Here is an 18,468-nt window from a genome sequence, read left to right as displayed (position 1 = left end):
TTGAAAGAGGACATCCTGCATCATATCTCGCTTATTCTGATTGGTTATTCAGAGCAATTATGGGGAAATGTTTGCCATATGTAGATTCCTATCTGCTGTTCTTGTTCCTAGATCGTACGATTAAAAGGGGTTTCTCGATTCGAATATTGACACGAAACACATGTGAAATTGGAAATAATTTAAAAGAAACAGATACTATGAGCCTCATATTAAAATATAACGAATCATTTTACGATATCTTACTTAAATATTTTACAATGTTAAGTGAAATTACAAACATTTTTAAATTTATTGCCACTACTGGATTTATCGTAGTTGTTTCTTTTATACTCAATTACATTCATGGTACATACATTTTGAAATTTCAAACTTCTGATAGCTGATAATTCCATGTAAATTAAAATCTTATTAATTCAGACCTTTTTATATATTATATTCAGCTCTGTATATAGATTATAGATAAAAAGAATGTTTTTAATATCTTAAATTTTGCGTTTAAATTGCAGATTATCGTTCTAAAAGAATCACGAATGAGTCGAAATACGACTTATTAGAATTACAAAAGTTTAACACGTATAATCGAGTAATTGCCAGACATCAAAGTATTATCAGTCATAAAGAAATGTTAAATGCTTTGGAATATGCGACTGATGTAAATTGCTTACCTATTAAATATCGTTATATAATATGAATTATACTATAAAATATTAGATATAAAATTCTGTATTAAAAATATTTCTAAACATATTTATTCAGTTCTTATTATTAACTTTATTTTATGATTCGTCATATTTATAAAATATATAGAATTATATGTATTATTTCTTAGAAATGTTATGACAAATTTTATGCATTAAAATGCATTGATATAATAGTAAATTGTCCACAATTGGTAAATGTAAAATCTCTACCTTATGGTTTAACACCTTTCCACCGTGTCTGTTTCCAAGGTCATAAATGTTTAATTGCTTTTATGTTAGCAAAGGGTATGTATAAAATAGAATAATAATACAAAACAAAATTATAGTATACATAATATAATTAAATATTATAATACATGTAGGTCTCTTTCATCTCTAAATTTGCATATAGGTGCTGACCCTTCCCTTGTCACAACAATAGGAGAGAATGCTTTATGTATGGCTATTTATTATTTTCTTAATAATCCAGTGGACGATGACTTTTCTTGCCTTGAAATGATTGCAAAAACTGGTTAGTTATTACAAAAACTTAATTTATTTTACCAACATATTTGGTGTTTTAAACATAATATTTTCTACTTTCATAGGATGTGGATTTGGCTTTGAAGACAAATGGTACAATAGCTTATTAGAAATGGCATTTAATAATAATCACATAAAATTAGTACAATGGTTAATTTTACATCACAAACTCTCCTCGCACAAGTCCTTGCGCTGTTTTTCTACACCACCAATATGAAGGAATTATAAATTTAATTAAATATTATGTATATATATATTAATCATTATTTTTATTCATTTTTGTATATGATATATAAAATGTAAGTTATGATATGATATGATATAAATTACAAATATAGGTTATGAATAAGAAATACAATATTTTGATTAATATTTGTTAATGTTAATTAATTACTTAATGTTTTTTCACTAGAAATTCTTATTTCTTTCAAAAATTATAAATATGTACTATTATTATTTGTAACAAACCCAATAATAAACTAAAAATTGAATAACAAAATTTTAAAAACTGATAGTAACAGGTTTGAGCATTTGTAATTACGTCTATATACTAATACTTTATATACTATTACGTGTATATGCATGGCAACTATGTGAAGACAATATCCTAACACAGTTATATTCTTGATGATAAGAGAATTTTTTAATATGTTACAAGTAGTTGATATGCAAAAGTTTAATATAATAAAACGCGCATGAGCATAGCACGACAATATACGTTACATTTCAAATAAGATATCATCAAAAGATAAGGTTAAAGTTTTAGAAATTCTGTTACATGATGGCAAATACCGGTTTATTAATTATAACAAATCCTACAAGAGTGATGAAATTATTACCGATGATAAAAAAACACGTATTAAAAACTTTATATATCCGATATTTTCCAGGAAAGGATCTATTTCTCTTTGATAATCAAATTATTACAAATCCTCACTGGCGAATAAGTCGTTACGCTCAAATCGTTGCCGATATTTATATCAATACATTTAGTATATCTTCTCCACTTGATGTTCGAGTGTTACTTACAAATATGAAAAATCCTAATATATCAGTAATAAATACCAAGAAACCTGTGGAAATAGTTATTTTTGATACACCTTGTAGTAAAAGAGAAGCTGACATATTCATTCAAAGTTATTTAGCAAACAGTTCCATGGTTTGTAGTTTTATTAATTTTACCGATGATCTAAACTCAGGAAACTTAGATAGTGTAACATCTTGTGTTAATGAAGAAAAAACTTACAAGAATGTAGTACTTGGTGGTACATTTGATCGAATACATAATGGACATAAAATATTATTAAGTGAAGCTGCATTGCGTTGTACAGAGAAACTTACAGTTGGTGTAACTGATACAAATATGTTGTCTGGTAAGAGTATACAGATAAATATAAATTGTAAGAAATGTAATTCATATATTACTGATTAATAAATTATTACAGAATCTCATAAATGAAAAGTTTCTTTATAAATTAAATCTTGCATAATCCTTAATATTTTAACTAATCTACTGAATTAAATTTTCAGCAAAATTATTGTGGGAACTGATAGAACCTTGCTCTATAAGAATTTTAAATCTCAAAGACTTTCTAGAAGACATAGATCCAACTATAACATATGAAGTTACGGCTATAAATGATATGTACGGACCAACTAAATGTGATTCAACATTTGAGATGATAGTAGTTAGCGAAGAAACAAAACGTGGTGGAGATAAAGTGAATGAAATGCGTGAGAAAAATAATTTAAACAAATTAGACATTCATGTCGTGAAATTAATAAATGATGAGAATCATAAAAAACATGAAGAAAGTAAAGTCAGTTCTAGTAATCAAAGAATACGATTATTGGGAACAAAACTTAAAGCTCCTGTATGTATTATACTAAATTGGATTATACAAAGGTTTTAATCGTATTAACTTTTTAGCAAATAGGGAATAAACCTTTAAAACCTTATATCATTGGCTTGACTGGTGGTATAGCAAGTGGAAAATCATCTGTAGCTGAGAAACTACAAAAATTGGGTGCCGCACTTGTCAATTGTGATAAAATAGCACATGATTTATATTTACCTGGCAAAAAGTGTTTTGATACGATAGTTGAAAATTTTGGTCCCACTATTTTGAAACCTGACGGATCTATTGATAGAAGAGCACTCGGAAATATAGTATTTAATGATCAAGTAAGCTTTTATTTATTTCATATTATTACTAGCACCTAATATTGATATTTTTTGGCTTATATTTAAAAATATAAATCTATTTATAGATGCAATTAAGCAAGCTAAATAAGATTGTTTGGCCTATAATTTTAGAAGAAGCAAAGAAACAAATATATGATTTCAACGCAAAAGGATTTGATGTAATTGTAATGGAAGCTGCTGTTTTGATTCAAGCTAAATGGCAACATGAATGTCATGAAATCTGGACATGCATTATTCCACAAGAAGAGGTAAACTTTTAATTTATAGATTAAATTTTATAGATTAATATTTCATGTTAGAGTACTTTTTGTTAATAAAATTTAGAACTTCTTTGTTCTTCTATTCATAGGCTATACGACGAATAGTAGAAAGAAACGGATTAACCGAAGCTGATGCAAAAGCAAGAATTCAAGCTCAACCAAATAATGTAGAACAAATCAAAGAAGCAAATGTTGTGATATGTAGTTTATGGAGTTATAACATTACCGAAGAACAAGTGCAGAGGGCATGGAACGAATCAATGACATTTTTAACCAACCAAGCAAAAAGTTAACAGAAATTATGTTAGTATAAGATCGCAAATATCTATTAAATTCCTTATTTTTTGCTTGTATAAAATATAATTCTTAATAAGTTGTGCTAGTTCTAAATTACATTTGGGTAAATTTGAAACGTAATTTTTCCCACATTAATTGAAATGATTAATATGTCTTTAATTATAAAAAATATTTGTATGAGAGAATAAGATTAGTTTTAAGAAATAAAAATTTGGGGAGAGGAAGTATATTTGATTATATTGCGTACATATTGTGCAAACAAAATAATGTCATATAATAAATCTAAACTTTTATATATAATACATAATATTCACGTGTAAGTATGCTATAATTATAATGCACGGAATGTGAAAATACATAAATATTTTGTAAAAAGATAATAATTGATTTTCTTGCAATAAAATGTTCGCATCAAAAATAAATTTTTGAATATAATTCCTAAAAACAGATGATAAAAATTTATTATGCTATATAATATTGAATAATATTATTTTGTAAACAATATGTTTTCATTTAAAATATTTTTATCTTCTTGATTTATATAATGATGCATTTTATTAAGTATTGTACTTATGAATGATGCAAAATCTGCTTTTAGTTTACTTCCACCGCTTTCTATATTACATTTAACATGGGATACTTTCATAAATGTTGAAGCTGTTTATATAAAATAAAAAATTATAATAAAATAAAAATATATAATTTTTTGTGAATATTACGATTATTAATATTATAAGTCATAGATACTCACAAATAATTTTTGATATTTCTGGATTTCTTTTTTCTGGGTCATAACAGAAAATTGCACATCTATCTGGATCTAATTTTGTTTGATCAATAAAATAATCATATAATTGTTGAATTTCTTTCAAACATTCATTTGATTTTTCATTATATACAAGTATAACACCATGCACATCTTTTCTTATAGCTGGCCAACAACTTTCAAATCTGAAATATTTTTGCAGCACATTACACGTATTATATTATTTTTTAAATAAATAAAGTACTGTTTATATATACTTATGATCTCCACTACAGTCCCATAATTCAATATCTTTTGCGATATGCTTGTTATTCACATTTATGTTTTGTACTTCAAATTCTAATATTCGAACACCTTTAGTTGGATGATAATCATAGGGTATTTCCGTAGCATCGGCAAGAAAATTAGATATTGTTGTTTTACCACTCTAAAAAATATTTTTTAAATAATTGAAATTTTAGAATTAACTCAATTTGTATTTTTGTATACATTATAGATATACATATTGATTACAAGTTCTATTTAACACTACTTTTACATATAGTAGGTGAAACAAACAATGCAATAAATTCTTGCATAATAAAACAGTAATTACATAAAGATTTTACAACTGAAATATTACCCTAACAGGTCCTGTAACAATTATCTTTAGTGGTTGCATATTATATGTGTACTTTAATTTAGTGCAGACACTGTACTTGAACCTAAGTGTTTGGAAAATTGTCGCCATAACAACTACTTATATTTATGAATTTTATAGTTTAATCAGCTTTCTAATAACAAATCAAGTATTTATATTTAAATATAAAAATTTATATTTCGTTGAAAATGGAAGAGAATTTGTATTTTAATGCGTAATAAATATTGACAAACATAAAATTTATTTATACATGTCAATTTATTATGATACATAAACATGTCATTTGAATACAATACAATACAATGAGAAACATTAGATACAAAATAAGGATATATTACATATTAACCGTTTTAGTGCCAGCGGTTTTTAATAATCTGTATCGGATTGTGCCATGCAGCGCGATAACGCTTCGAATTGACGATCGCGACCAAACGTCGCGACACAGTTCACTACAGTACGCGAATAGCGCGATTGCGCTTTTATTATCAGTTATTGTTTACCTGGAATTGTTCCCAATTAATTGTACAACTTTTTCTGCTTTTATAAAGTACAGTATATAATAAAATACACCAATTTAGTGGTGTTAAAACTAATTAAAAGATTACGCTATCAGTTATGACTAAATAAAATTATAATCGAACAATACCATATTGTAAAAGAATATTAAAATGTATTATGAATTTTTAACTTCGTGTTCAAGTCGTGTTATTTATCTTTAGTCATCTTTAATGTTTTTAACTTTATCTATATTTTCTTATGCTTTTAATATTTACTCATAATTTGATGTTTCGTATAAACAATATGTGAAATCATTAAATGAAATCATTACCGCTAAGTATAATTGACCATTTAAATAATTTTTAGACTTTTTTGTTTAAGTAACGAATATTAGTCCTCGATATTTGGAGAAGTGGGCGGCGGACAGCGTCTAGGTTGGCTTGTCCGAGCGAGGCTAAGTGTTAACAGTAGGATAAGGCTGAGGAATTGGAGAAAAACTGTTCCTGAATGATTATATGGAAAGAATAAGTTTATTAGATAATTTAATAAAGAGTGTAATATCATATGGAGCAAAAATTTGAGGATAGAAGGAATGAATTAAGAAGAATACAGTTAATACCTAAAGTGAATTTTGGGATTAAACGGGCAGATTACATAACATTAGAAGAGATCAAAAATTAAAAGATGAAAGTATGTTTGGGCTTTAAAACCATCAAATATGAAATAAAGGCAGAAGAGGTAACAAGAAGAACCTTAGCCAAGGAAGAAAAAGAAGGAAACAAAAACTTCCAAATGTCAAAATAAGTAAAGAGAGATACCTAAGAAGATTTAAATATAGTCAGGAAAGATTGGAGTATTTAAGTACAAACGAGAAAAAATGCATTCTTAGAAAATATATGAGAATGTATAACTTCAAGAAGAATTGTTCTTAAATTTAGTAGGATAATAAATTCTAAGTTTGACTGTAGATATAAAGATTTGAAAACAGACAAGATACCAAAGCACTTAGTTAATAAAGGGATTAAAGGAAGCCAATAAGATTGATACTTAGGATGAGATGCGGAAATTTGAAAGAATAGAATACGTAGGTTTTGATATGATGAGAAACATAGAATATATATGTGCGGCGGAGGAGGGTGGGGGATTGAAAAAAGGGAAGATTTGTGATCTTAACCCAATAAAAGTTCAAAAGAAGGAACATGATATTGCATAGAGAAAGGAAGAAAAGAATAGAGATATATGAATCAGTTGTGGGTGGTAGTTGCTGTTATTGAGTTTAGGAAGCGAAAGAAGACAAGTAAGAATAAGAAAGTGCAATGAAGCAAGATAATAGAAAATAGTTTTAGACTTAGTTCAACTTTTGTTTAGATGAATTTTAGTTCTGTAAGTCAAACAACTAAAGCTGTTTTCAAGGCCGTTGGACCGAAAAATAAGATATACTAAAAATAATGTATAAATGAATTCTACATGTTTATATATTTAAATCTTTTTCCTCATTGCAATTCTCAAATTTTTTGAATGTTTTTTGTAATATGCTACATATACACGCAATATATCAATTAAAGCAGTCAAAGCAAAATGAGTAATAGTATGAGTAATACTATAATATAATAGTATTATTTTATAATATATTACAAAAATTATTGATGTTTGTAATATTGATGTTTTAAGCTATTGGTTGGTCCATTACTGATGAAGCTTCATCTGGATAATTTAAACCATACAAAGCAAAGAGTGCAGATTTCGCTGCTATTTTCTTGGCATCCTTTTTGTTCTTTGCTGTAACATACATTTATTTTTAATCCAACATAAAAGAAACATATAAAATAAAATCATTAGTTTACAATTTGCTATAATATATAACACATTTTTTATATTGATGTATAAAATAAAGATATAAATGCTTAAACTAAAACAGAAATCATATTACCTGTTCCTGAATATTCAATACCATCAATATCAACAGCAAGAGTAAACATTGTATTTGGTGGATTACCAACTCGATTAAGTTCTACGTATGTTAAACCTGGTCTCATTTGATTTAATAACATTACAGGGTGTATGTTTGTTGCATTAGGTGGAAGTTCTTTCTGAACTGGAGTTTTTTGAACATGAGAAATCTCTCTTTTAATTCCTTTAACAGGTGACGGTAATCCTGGTCTTGGAACTGGAACTGATGTTCCTTGATTATGCCATTCAAGGAAAAGTTTATACAATGCAAAACTAGCCAAAGAGCTCCATGGAATTTCATCACTTTCATCAACAGTAGTATCCATTGGTGTTACACCTTCTTCGTTATTTTCCTCTTTTGATATAGTAGATGAATCCATAGACTGAACTGATTGTCCATCTGACTCAGCATCAATACGTGCTTTCATAGATGCTGCCGTCATTTTTTCAAGTAATAATGCTTTCAATGCATTTTCAGCAGCATTTTGACGAGCAAGTGGTTTAGATAGTCCTTGTCCAACATAAGTTTTACCATCAAGCTATTTTTAATAAAAAAAATTATTTTAGGATTTTAGTATTTATAATGTATAAACACACACACTAAATTATTCTAAATACCTCTGCATGAACGAGATACAGGGAGTTTGGCATAGGTCCTTGAGTTTCAGGAAATGTGAACTGGACTCCAGGTTTCATTTCATTTAGTACCATAATTGCATTCTTGGGTTGCAATGTCTTTCGTAGACGTTGATTCAAACGAAGTCGTTTTAGTCTTTTATTTACTCTAACTGAAGGTATAAACTTTATGTAATTTATTAAACAAGAGTATATTTTATTAATTTTTTCCATAAATATATATATATATATATCAGTATATCAATATTCACAATGATTATAAATATGCAATAGCTCAATAGTAATCTATTAGAGCACATAGCAATAGTTTCAATCTTCAAATTTGCGCAGTGGATTGTCATCATTATGTATATAATGTTTCTATATTTAGATAATTTATGCAATATAAATTTCAAAATTATTTCAAATGTAGTTAAAAAACGTTTTAAATAAACTTAGAAAAAAACAGAAATAAAAATTGCTTCTTAATGATTATTTTAAATACTTACATCCGGGTGCTTTACGCCTCCATCTTGGAAGTTGTTCTTCTATTTTAGTATCTGTATCTTCACTCACTTGATTTTCATTCTTTACTTCAGATGTGCTATTACTTGTTGGAGGTGTAGGATTAGAGTTAGTTGTTAAGGGAGATGTTGGAGTAGGAACTAATGGTTGAGAAGATGAAACAGGATTATTTTGCATAGCAATTGCACTTTGTTGCTGATTATGAAGAGGTAGTTTTAAAATTGGTTTCAACCGTTGTATTTGAGGTTGAAATTGTGATTGTGATTGTGTTTGAGGCTGTGGTTGAGATTGTTGTTGGGACTGTGATTGAGGCTGTGGTTGAGCTTGGCTTTGAGAAGAATTGGCAATGGATTGTTGTGGTTGTTTAATTTGCTGTTGCAATTGTTGTTGCTGTTGTTGTGGTTTCCCTTGCTGTAAATTCTTTGCTGCTACTTGTTGCATTTGTGGTTGCTGAGATTTGCTATGTTGCAAATTCCTTGCTGCTACTTGTTGCATTTGTGGTTGTTGTTGCTGTTGCTGCTGCTGTGGTTTAAATGGTTGTGCATTTTGTGAACTTCCTTGTTTGTAATTACTTTGTTGATTTGGAGGAGGTTGTGTTGCTTGAAAACTGGCTTGCTGATTGTACTGCAAAACATAGGGTGGGTCGCCGCTACACAAGGAACCTGTACGGTTGTGCTATCCCACCAAGGTCTAGCATCGCATATGCACTTGAAAGCAGTCTAATGCTACTCCCATAACTCATACCAGCCAAATTATTTCTGTGGCCTATATTTCCTTATGTATAACTGAACTGAGTTTACATAAAATAGAAAATAGAAAAAAGGAGAGTAAAAGGAGAGTAAGAAGAAGAATAAAGATTTTCAAGCCTAAGTAAAAGTTTCATTACTATATGCTTTATATCAATAATAAATATAATTTTGTAACATGTTGTGTATAAAATTTGCTCATGTTTATGAAAACAAACACTTAAGCTAATAGTGAAATAAAATTTAATAAATAATGAAGATTTAAACAAACAGAAAACTTACATGCGCCATTTTTATATTTTAAATCTACTATTAAATCATAATATTTCAGAGAAACCTACATATGTAGTACCAAGACAAGTTTATTTTTAGTTTGTACCTAAAGCGTAATTACTAATAGTGACAAACAGTTTAGCCTAAAATGTTATGTAAACATCAGTTCAGTATGTTATTAAAAATATGGCCTATGGCAAGCTACGCTATGGGGGTAACTGACGAACTAGCCCCTGGCTGAATAGACCTCCTCGGTATTGTTGTATAGCTACTAGTTCCTGCATTGCAGGGGAGGGGAAAGTAGGGACCACTAATTAGTACATGCAAATGGATGAAATATTGAAAACAACAAATGGAAATATTGAAAACAATAATTACACATTCTAATTATGATGAATTCAAAATATTTCACACACACACACACACACACGCACGCACGCACGCACGCACGCACACATACACACAAAATTTCTTTCCTCTTATATTAATATGACATAAAATAAAAAAATAATATGCTGTATAAATGCTGTTATTTGTTATGAAAGATAATGATCTTAATAATATTTGTAAAAAAGTAGATTAGAAAAAAAGTAATTTAAGAATATTCAATTTAAAAAAGAATTTAAATTTTACATGTTAATATATATTATTTTGGACAAAAACAGGATGATTCATTTGAATTAACCAATTTCGCTTTTATTTTTATTTTATTGTTACTAGTATTATTATTTAGATTTCATAACTCTATTCATAGTATGATCGAACAAAATTATCAGATATTGAGTATATTAAAAAGTACTAAATGTATTTATTTTAAGTATCAAAAGAATGATCAATAACGTTATACAGATATTTATTCTTGTATTTATGAATCATTTTGTCGTAAATTTCTAGTATATGTACATCAAATGATATTAGTGAATATCATTGTATTATATATGTAATGTATTTATATACATCATAAAAATCTAATGTAGTTTAGTATTTGTACTAGATTAATATAAAAAATACTTCCATATTATTTTTATACTGGAAATATTTTTTGTGTACATACATATGTATAAGTTTAAGAAATGCAAATGTGTATTTTATATTTTGTAAAAACAAAAAATGCATTTCTAAATAATACTAATTTAAATTACTTAAGATATTAGATTACTTTACATCACATTTTTTCACTGTATTATGTATAAAATTAAATATATCATATATTTAACATCTTTAGTATATTTAAATAATTTATATCAATAAACAAATTAAATATAATTATAGAAAAATAAAAGAATTTTAAGTTCTGGAATACTTAGATAACAAATATTGAGTGAATGTGTGTTTTGCATCTTTTCATGTATAAATTTCTAAATTACTTAAACAGATTTTATCGATTGATATAATGAAAATGTGTTATTCATTTATTTACATATTACATACTACGTATGTTTCTATACTATATGTAATTATATGAATCATTTACTTGGAAAATTATTGTTTTCAAAATATATATATATACATATGCTTCTCTTATACTTTTTAAGTTATTGTTATGCAGTAAAATTATTCTTAAAATAGCAAACTTACAGTGCTTTGACCTTGATATGGTACATTTGGATTACTTTGGTTTCTCACTGGAAACATAATTAATGAAATTATTGGTATCTTTTGTTGAAATCAGCGATAATAAAATCAAGAAAAACACATTCGTGGCTTTATAATAAATACAGTGAGTCTCAAAGTTATTCACACATACAGGAGGTTATAGAAATATGAAAAATGAAACGATAATAAAGGTAAATGTTACCTAAACCAGGCAAAGACCCACACCAAACAACATCTTATAGACCAATATCACTACTTCCCGTGTTTTCCAAAATACTAGAAAAAATAATTTACGCCCGCTTAAAACCAATAATAGAGAAGGAAAAATTACCATATCAGATCACCAATTTGGATTCAGAAACAAACACTCCACGATAGAGCAAATGCACAGACTTACAAATGAAATAATTCTAGCATTAGAAAACAAACAATACTGTACAGCCCTCTTTATGGACATCGAGAAAGCATTTGACAATATAAACCACGAAAGTCTACTTCAATCAATCAGAAAACAATCCCCGGAGCAGATATACCATTTAATTAAATCCTACTTAAGCAGCAGAACCTTCGTAGTAAAAATTAAAGACACATACTCTGAAGTTAAAGACATCAAGGCAGGGGTTCCGCAAGGAAGCATCTTAGGACCAATTCTATACACACTATACACGGCCAACATACCAACAACTACTAATAGCAAGATACTGACATTCTCGGACGACAGAGCGGTACTAGTCAGGCACACTGACAGCAGTCACATCACTACAAGAACATATCACAAAAATAGAAAAGTGGCTTCAAGTTAAACAGATACCTCCAAACATTATACTGAACGGCACGCACATAATACAAACAAGGCAAGTCAAATACCTAGGACTTCACTTAGATACACGATTCACATGGACACAGCATATTAAATCTATAATAGACAAAATACAATTAGCAAGGAGACAAATTTGGTATTGGTTAACAAGTCGAAAATCCAAACTAAGCATAAAAACAAACTAAAGATATACAAAACGATCATAAAACCAATTTGGACGTACGGAATACCACTTTTGGGAACAACAGCAATGAGCCATATAAGCAAAATAGAGACAATCCAAGCTAAAATTCTTAGATCAATTGTAAACGCCCCATGGTACGTTAGAAACGAGGACATATGGAAAGACCTTGGAATACCAACGGTCAAGGAAGAGATTAGCAGATTCGCAAGAAGGTATAGAGAAAGAATAGCAACGTACCCAAACCGACTGCAGTGGAAACGTTCAACACAACCATAGAAAGAAGACTAAAAAGGAAACACCCAGCAGATCTCACAAAGGATATATCTTAACAAACACGAAGATGGTACCCCATTGGGGGTAGCCACCCACATGATAATCAAACAGATAGAAAATTCTACCAAATGTCCAAATTGGACAAATTGTGAATGTGAAATTTTAAATAAAAAAAAAAAATAATAATAATAAAAGTACGTTCAGCACTCTTTATTTAAAAAATGTGATATTTAGTCTTTGAATTATGAATATTATATAAAGAGCAATGAAATTATTAGTATAGTTTTTGACAAGACAAAATGTAACTATTCCTTGCACTTATTCAGGTTATAAAATTAATGACACACATGTAACATTCTATGAAAAACAATTCAAGTACCCAAATACTGCCTTATAAATTCAGTATAAAACATTATAACAATCAATTAATATCCACCTTGGGGAGGTGATAAAACAAAAAGGATATCTCGCCAAATAAAAATTCTAATTATTATTATACAAAATTATTAAGTTTAATAACATGTGTTGCTAATTTTGTGATCACAATTAATTCTTGGAATTGTTTCGCATTATTTTTTCATAACCACAAATGATAATTTTATTGTTTTTTTCCATAGATTTCTTAGTTAAAGGACTAGAAAACTATATTTTTTAAATAAAAAGTGCTGAGAATACTTTTATCATCTTTTTATTTTTCGTATTACTGTTAACTTTCTGTATGTGCCAATAATTTTGTGACTACCTATGTATACAAATTTTACATTATTCAAGTTCAAATTAACATGTTAAACGAAAAAATTCTTTTTCATATATGAGCATATTTTAAAAAATCAAAATAAATTATAAAAATTATTTTAGAACATCATTTTTAGCATCATTGAGGAAGTATAAGGTAAAATTATGTCAAAATATTCATTGTAGAACGCCATTCTTTATGAACCGGTATATAGGTATCGATTTTCTTCTACTACAGCCATATACATACCTTTAACTATTATAAATAATGAACAAAAAAATATATCCACTACATTAAAATATCAAGGAAAACAATTACAAATTTACTGTAAAATTATTTAAAGCTACTTACTATTGGGATAGCCTTGGCTTTGTCTATTTCTTGGATACATGTTTTGAGTCCAAGATAAATCACTTCAAATATAATTAGTTTCAGAACATAAAAATACTTTTTTACAATACATTTAACTCTGGAACGTAGGGTAGAATTAATTTTTATGAAACACTAATAATATTTAGATACCTTTACAACGTAGTCACAAAACTAAGGAATGACTTCCTATCTCGTTACAGAGAAGTAGGAAACAGGGTTGGCGTAATCACTGTTGCCAGTTGCCAGGCGAATTCCCTCACAAGGGAATAATACATGGCGTTACATTAACTCCACTGCCACTCTATACTATGTCATTTATATTACGTGACATGAGTTACGTTCTATATGATGTAAATTAATTACAGTCAAATATTTTTTTAGCAAAAAGATTTGCATGGTATTTTCTTTTAAGAAAAGGTATGTATAAAGTAGAATAATAACACAAAACAAAATTACACATAACTATATATATTTATTATACAAAATTACAGTATACATAATATAATTAAATATTATAATACACGTAGGTCTCTTACATTTCTAAATTTGCATATAGGTGCTGATCCTTCCCTTGTCACAGCAAGAGGGAATGCTTTATGTATGGCTATTTATTATTTTCTTAATAATCCAGTTGACGATGACTTTTCTTGCCTTGAAATGATTGCAGACACTAGTTAGTTATTACGAAAACTTAATTTATTTTAACAACATATTTGGTATTTTAAACTAGCGAATGTCGAGACTTGTTTATATGATCATGCTTGACTGGAAACTAGGAAATGACGTTTACTATTGTCGGAAATAGCAAGAACAAGTCTGTCATATGGATTATTAAGCGCATGCCTTAATAATAGTTCGCGATTTCATAATTTTAATGAAAACAAATTTTTACAACATCATTGTCTATTCTGTTAATTCGTTAAAATTAAATAATAGAGCAAATTTTCGTCATGTATTGCGTAAAAAACAATTTTTTACAAATTTAAGTAGGAAAAGTACAAGTTACCGTTGATACTGTAATATTGAATGCAAAATTTGAACAACTTTTAATTACTAATTGTTAAAATTAATTACTAGAAAGTACAATATTCAATAAAACATCTTTTTGTTTGAGATCTTTTAGCTACACTTCTGAACAAATTCAGTTCATATAAATTTACGCAGAAATAAAGGCACTTGAAATTTATAAATATTAAGGACTAAAAATAAAAAAATATGTCTATATTATGCTAATAGTAATATTTTATAGCAATATATTATAGTAATAGTAATCACAACGTATTCTTCAAGATTTAATTTTTTGCTATTCAAGTAAAGTTCTATTATACACAGTATTACAAATTTAAAGTAATCCTTCCATTTCTTGCATAAATTGCATATATGCATCATCTTTTGTTTTAGGTTGAGTAGTTCGCATTGGTTGCGTTTCTGGTATCCTTTCTGAAAGTCTTGACAAAATACTTGGTTTCCTTTTATCATCCCTTTTCACACGAAGAGAGGTAGGTAAAAATCTTGTAACATCAGCTGCTAAATTCCTAATTTGTGGTTTTGCTTCGATAGTTGTAGTGCTTTTACCGTCTTTATCTTTTCGATTAATTAATTGTGGTGCAGCAGAAAGTACATTAGGTGTTTTAGGTTGTGATCCTGTTGCAGATTGTGTCTGCATTTGAGGATTTCCTATATTTGTCATATTTGATAGATTTGGCATTTGCATTTGTGGAGGAGGCATTCTTGGCATACTTGGTGGACCAGGTCTCAACATCCTCGGCATTCCTGGTGGTGGGCCTATAATCACAAACAAAGTAATGATTATCAATTTATTCATTACCATTTATTCATTATTTATTACAATATTTATATTGACAAATTATTAAATAGTGTGTATTATTCTTACCAGGAGGTAATCGAAGTCCAATACGGGGCGGTGGGGGCGGTGGCATCCTTAAATGTAAAGGTGGTGGTGGAGGTCTATACATTAAAGGAGGCGGCGGCAATCCCATAGGTGGCATTGTGTGTGGTTGTGTATGTTGAGAATGAGAATGTGATGTATGTTGATTATGGTTTGATGAATGGTCTGATGCCCCTGGAGGTTCTAGATCTTCTACTTCTGTTTTATTATTGCCAGATTTATTATTAGACTTTGAATTAGATTCATTTTCTGCTTCCAGTAGTGACAATCGAGCATTTAAATCTTGAGCTCGTTCAGTTTCACGCTTTTTATGAACAACTTCCATTTCACGCATAAACTGATCAATATCTTGCCCTGCCATAGCTAACATTTTCTGTTGTAGAGTAGTTGGTTTTACTTTAGCTATGTCTCTTTCTTTTTCCTTCTCTTTGTCACCGTCCTTATCTTTACCGTCTGATTCTTGTTTATTATCTTCTTTGTCGTCTGCAAATCGAATTGTTCTCGATTTTGGTACTGATTCTTTAGTCTATAAATAATTTCATGATCATATAATATTCGTATTTCTAAAGTAATAATGTATTAACTGATTTAGAACAAATTGAAATACTAACCTTGTCAGACATATCTTCATCGTCACTTGATAGATCCGGCGGTGGAAAAGGTGGGACACCGGGTGATTCTTTATTAGGTGCTAGTGTAGGTATAGAAGGAGATGTTGCATATGCACTTGTCTTTTTTAAAATACTTGGTGGTATTGGTATGTTCATAAGCGGATGATGCTGTGGTATGTAATGTGGATGGGGCGGATACATATGCGCTGGTGGTTGCGGCATATCCGGCAAAGGTATTTGTGAAGTTAAAGAACCTATAAAGATATAAGATTATAAAATATGTACATGAAGTGAATGAAATTGTAGATAATACCATAATAATAAACACCAGAATAAGTAATTACCTGAGTACATTCGAGATATGTCATTAGCAGCTGATGGTAATGGAATTTCATCAACTTGTACTTGTTGTGCATGTCGTACAGCTTCAAAATATGAAACGAGATCTATTCTTCTACGTTCATATTGTATCAATTGTTCTTTTAACTCTGCCCACTTTTCCTGATCATCCTTTGCCTGTAAAGAACCAAAAATAAATATGTAATATTTTACAATATGTTAACTATCACCATTGATTTAATATTAATAATTAATACTTACTTAAAAATTAATACTTACATACATTTTCAAGACACGATCCAAGGTCTCCTTCAATTTCTTTCTTTTGTCTTTCAGCACTTTCTCATTAAGCGGTGGTGGCTGCATAACATTATATTCTGAAAATTAAAACATAAATATATAAATATATAATAAATAATAAATATATAAATATTTTCATAAATATATAAATTAACCTTCATAAATGTATAATATATAACAAAACAATAGTTAACAATTCATAAAAATGTTAACTATCAAATATTTTACTTACCCATTTGATCTATTTTTTCCATTTCTTCGATAATCTGAGCCGGATCTTTGCCCTTTAGAACGGCAGCGCGTACTAACTGCCGTTGTTTTTTATTTTTCTTTAATTCTTTTTTACGTGCCTCTTTACCTGCAACAAATTTGTTATAATAAGTTATAATAATTATTAAATTTATGATTTTTAAGTAAATTTCTTTGTTATGTTATCAACTTACGTGCTTGATCGGTAGGATTCATATATTTTCCACTTTTTGTGGTATTTATCGAACGGCGTCCCATGTTTTCTCACTTAAGAAAACTGTTTACGACGTAAATTTATATTGTATTTTCACAATTTTTATATTAAATAAATTAATATTTATATTTATCGTAACTACGGGTACACCGACTATACTCATTATACACTGCAGAATGTATACTAAACTGCTGCAGCTGTGCAACGAAATGGAGACGTAAGTAACTGTAAATCGTTGTGTACGTCCTCTACATGAACACTACATGAACTAGCTAGCGCCAAATTCAAATTGTAAACTAACGTAGCCGAAGCAAGGAACAGAGAGATTTTACCTATGTAAATATTGATTAATTGTCAAATTATCTATCAGTGATAATTATAATCATTTTCTAATTGGTTTTTCCGTCCCTTTTATTAAAAGTTCTTCTTGCCGAGGATTCGAACTCGCGACGCGTTGTCCTCAGTTCTGGGTCTTAACGAGCGTAGCTGGCTGCTCCGCCCACTTTCTAATTTAGATATTTATCTAAATTATCGTAACATATCATAATGTCAAAGAAATCGTTCGCTCTGCTATATGATAAACTTCAATAAGAACAATTATTATTAATATTAATTAATAACAATTTTTCTTATCGAACCATAAGCAAATTGCGTTTGTTATGTAAAATACGAAGATATAAATAGACCAAATAACGAGAGAAAGGGAGGAATATTGTAAAGCTAATCCCGACATCTGGGCGCTATCCAAAAAGCATGGAAATCATACTACATTAAAGATTTCTTAATCTGTAATTAGTTTATTAAAATATAGTTATTTGTATCAAGTTTAATTCATTTAAGTTTGGGTTTCTTTGTGTTCTTGCATG

At 28.7% G+C, this 18,468-nt stretch overlaps 5 protein-coding genes across 12 annotated transcripts; 2 read left to right on the top strand and 3 right to left on the bottom strand.

The window, feature by feature from the left end:
• The first annotated feature begins 10 nt into the window (after positions 1–10).
• On the top strand, positions 11–15,191 carry LOC117209734. Of its 2 annotated transcripts, XM_033452083.1 has the most exons (5): positions 11–345; positions 507–652; positions 830–986; positions 1,093–1,212; positions 1,289–1,554. In XM_033452083.1, exons 1-5 carry the CDS (start codon positions 60–62, stop codon positions 1,438–1,440), a joined length of 861 nt encoding a protein of 286 aa, XP_033307974.1. In that variant the 5' UTR covers positions 11–59; the 3' UTR covers positions 1,441–1,554. The 2 variants fall into 2 exon arrangements, with proteins under 2 accessions (XP_033307974.1, XP_033307975.1); XM_033452084.1 differs by lacking the exons at positions 1,093–1,212; positions 1,289–1,554 and adding an exon at positions 14,537–15,191.
• Positions 1,756–4,071, top strand: LOC117209727 (bifunctional coenzyme A synthase). The gene is made up of 5 exons (XM_033452055.1): positions 1,756–2,596; positions 2,754–3,097; positions 3,154–3,408; positions 3,495–3,677; positions 3,779–4,071. The coding sequence occupies exons 1-5, from the start codon at positions 2,002–2,004 to the stop codon at positions 3,980–3,982; spliced, it is 1,581 nt and encodes a 526-aa protein (XP_033307946.1). The 5' UTR covers positions 1,756–2,001; the 3' UTR covers positions 3,983–4,071.
• Positions 4,459–5,550, bottom strand: LOC117209736 (intraflagellar transport protein 22 homolog). Its single transcript, XM_033452087.1, has 4 exons — positions 5,375–5,550; positions 5,010–5,179; positions 4,738–4,937; positions 4,459–4,643 (listed from the first exon to the last, which is right to left on the bottom strand). The coding sequence occupies exons 1-4, from the start codon at positions 5,480–5,482 to the stop codon at positions 4,474–4,476; spliced, it is 648 nt and encodes a 215-aa protein (XP_033307978.1). The 5' UTR covers positions 5,483–5,550; the 3' UTR covers positions 4,459–4,473.
• LOC117209728 (double-stranded RNA-specific editase 1-like) lies at positions 6,115–14,218 on the bottom strand. Of its 6 annotated transcripts, none has more exons than XM_033452056.1 (6): positions 13,960–14,218; positions 11,578–11,624; positions 8,965–9,604; positions 8,459–8,628; positions 7,821–8,379; positions 6,115–7,669 (listed from the first exon to the last, which is right to left on the bottom strand). In XM_033452056.1, the coding sequence occupies exons 1-6, from the start codon at positions 13,997–13,999 to the stop codon at positions 7,557–7,559; spliced, it is 1,569 nt and encodes a 522-aa protein (XP_033307947.1). In that variant the 5' UTR covers positions 14,000–14,218; the 3' UTR covers positions 6,115–7,556. The 6 variants fall into 6 exon arrangements, with proteins under 6 accessions (XP_033307947.1, XP_033307949.1, XP_033307952.1 ...); XM_033452058.1 differs by having other exon boundaries at positions 8,965–9,502; XM_033452061.1 differs by having other exon boundaries at positions 8,965–10,277; positions 13,960–14,217.
• A 68-nt stretch (positions 15,192–15,259) lies between the features above and the next one.
• Positions 15,260–17,783, bottom strand: LOC117209726 (WW domain-binding protein 11). 2 transcript variants are annotated; one of them, XM_033452052.1, is made up of 7 exons: positions 17,583–17,783; positions 17,372–17,497; positions 17,119–17,216; positions 16,845–17,016; positions 16,501–16,754; positions 15,875–16,415; positions 15,260–15,765 (listed from the first exon to the last, which is right to left on the bottom strand). In XM_033452052.1, exons 1-7 carry the CDS (start codon positions 17,644–17,646, stop codon positions 15,323–15,325), a joined length of 1,698 nt encoding a protein of 565 aa, XP_033307943.1. In that variant the 5' UTR covers positions 17,647–17,783; the 3' UTR covers positions 15,260–15,322. The 2 variants fall into 2 exon arrangements, with proteins under 2 accessions (XP_033307943.1, XP_033307944.1); XM_033452053.1 differs by lacking the exons at positions 17,119–17,216; positions 17,372–17,497; positions 17,583–17,783 and adding an exon at positions 17,070–17,074.
• Between the last annotated feature and the right edge of the window lie 685 nt (positions 17,784–18,468).

The sequence above is a fragment of the Bombus bifarius genome, unplaced genomic scaffold, assembly GCF_011952205.1.
Source record: "Bombus bifarius isolate JDL3187 unplaced genomic scaffold, Bbif_JDL3187 scf7180000008193, whole genome shotgun sequence".
NCBI lineage: Eukaryota > Metazoa > Arthropoda > Insecta > Hymenoptera > Apidae > Bombus > Bombus bifarius.
This window is presented reverse-complemented; position numbering and strand designations above follow the sequence as displayed.

What these genes read in the sequence shown, in the direction of transcription:
- LOC117209734 (XM_033452083.1), top strand. Translation starts at nt 60, where the DNA reads ATGGGGAAATGTTTGCCATATGTAGATTCCTATCTGCTGTTCTTGTTC. An exon ending in TATACTCAATTACATTCATG is followed by an intron (nt 346 to 506) that starts GTACATACATTT and finishes TTTAAATTGCAG; the next exon opens with ATTATCGTTCTAAAAGAATC. An exon ending in TGCTTTTATGTTAGCAAAGG is followed by an intron (nt 987 to 1,092) that starts GTATGTATAAAA and finishes ATTTGCATATAG; the next exon opens with GTGCTGACCCTTCCCTTGTC.
- LOC117209727 (XM_033452055.1), top strand. Translation starts at nt 2,002, where the DNA reads ATGATGGCAAATACCGGTTTATTAATTATAACAAATCCTACAAGAGTG. An exon ending in ATATAGTATTTAATGATCAA is followed by an intron (nt 3,409 to 3,494) that starts GTAAGCTTTTAT and finishes ATCTATTTATAG; the next exon opens with ATGCAATTAAGCAAGCTAAA. An exon ending in GCATTATTCCACAAGAAGAG is followed by an intron (nt 3,678 to 3,778) that starts GTAAACTTTTAA and finishes TTCTATTCATAG; the next exon opens with GCTATACGACGAATAGTAGA.
- LOC117209736 (XM_033452087.1), bottom strand. Translation starts at nt 5,482, where the DNA reads ATGGCGACAATTTTCCAAACACTTAGGTTCAAGTACAGTGTCTGCACT. An exon ending in TTGTTACAGGACCTGTTAGG is followed by an intron (nt 5,180 to 5,374) that starts GTAATATTTCAG and finishes AATATTTTTTAG; the next exon opens with AGTGGTAAAACAACAATATC. An exon ending in GACTGTAGTGGAGATCATAA is followed by an intron (nt 4,938 to 5,009) that starts GTATATATAAAC and finishes AAAATATTTCAG; the next exon opens with ATTTGAAAGTTGTTGGCCAG.
- LOC117209728 (XM_033452056.1), bottom strand. Translation starts at nt 13,999, where the DNA reads ATGTATCCAAGAAATAGACAAAGCCAAGGCTATCCCAATA. An exon ending in GAGGCGTAAAGCACCCGGAT is followed by an intron (nt 8,629 to 8,964) that starts GTAAGTATTTAA and finishes TTATACCTTCAG; the next exon opens with TTAGAGTAAATAAAAGACTA. An exon ending in TATTGAATATTCAGGAACAG is followed by an intron (nt 7,670 to 7,820) that starts GTAATATGATTT and finishes TGTATGTTACAG; the next exon opens with CAAAGAACAAAAAGGATGCC.
- LOC117209726 (XM_033452052.1), bottom strand. Translation starts at nt 17,646, where the DNA reads ATGGGACGCCGTTCGATAAATACCACAAAAAGTGGAAAATATATGAAT. An exon ending in GAATCCTACCGATCAAGCAC is followed by an intron (nt 17,498 to 17,582) that starts GTAAGTTGATAA and finishes AATTTGTTGCAG; the next exon opens with GTAAAGAGGCACGTAAAAAA. An exon ending in GGAAAAAATAGATCAAATGG is followed by an intron (nt 17,217 to 17,371) that starts GTAAGTAAAATA and finishes TTTAATTTTCAG; the next exon opens with AATATAATGTTATGCAGCCA.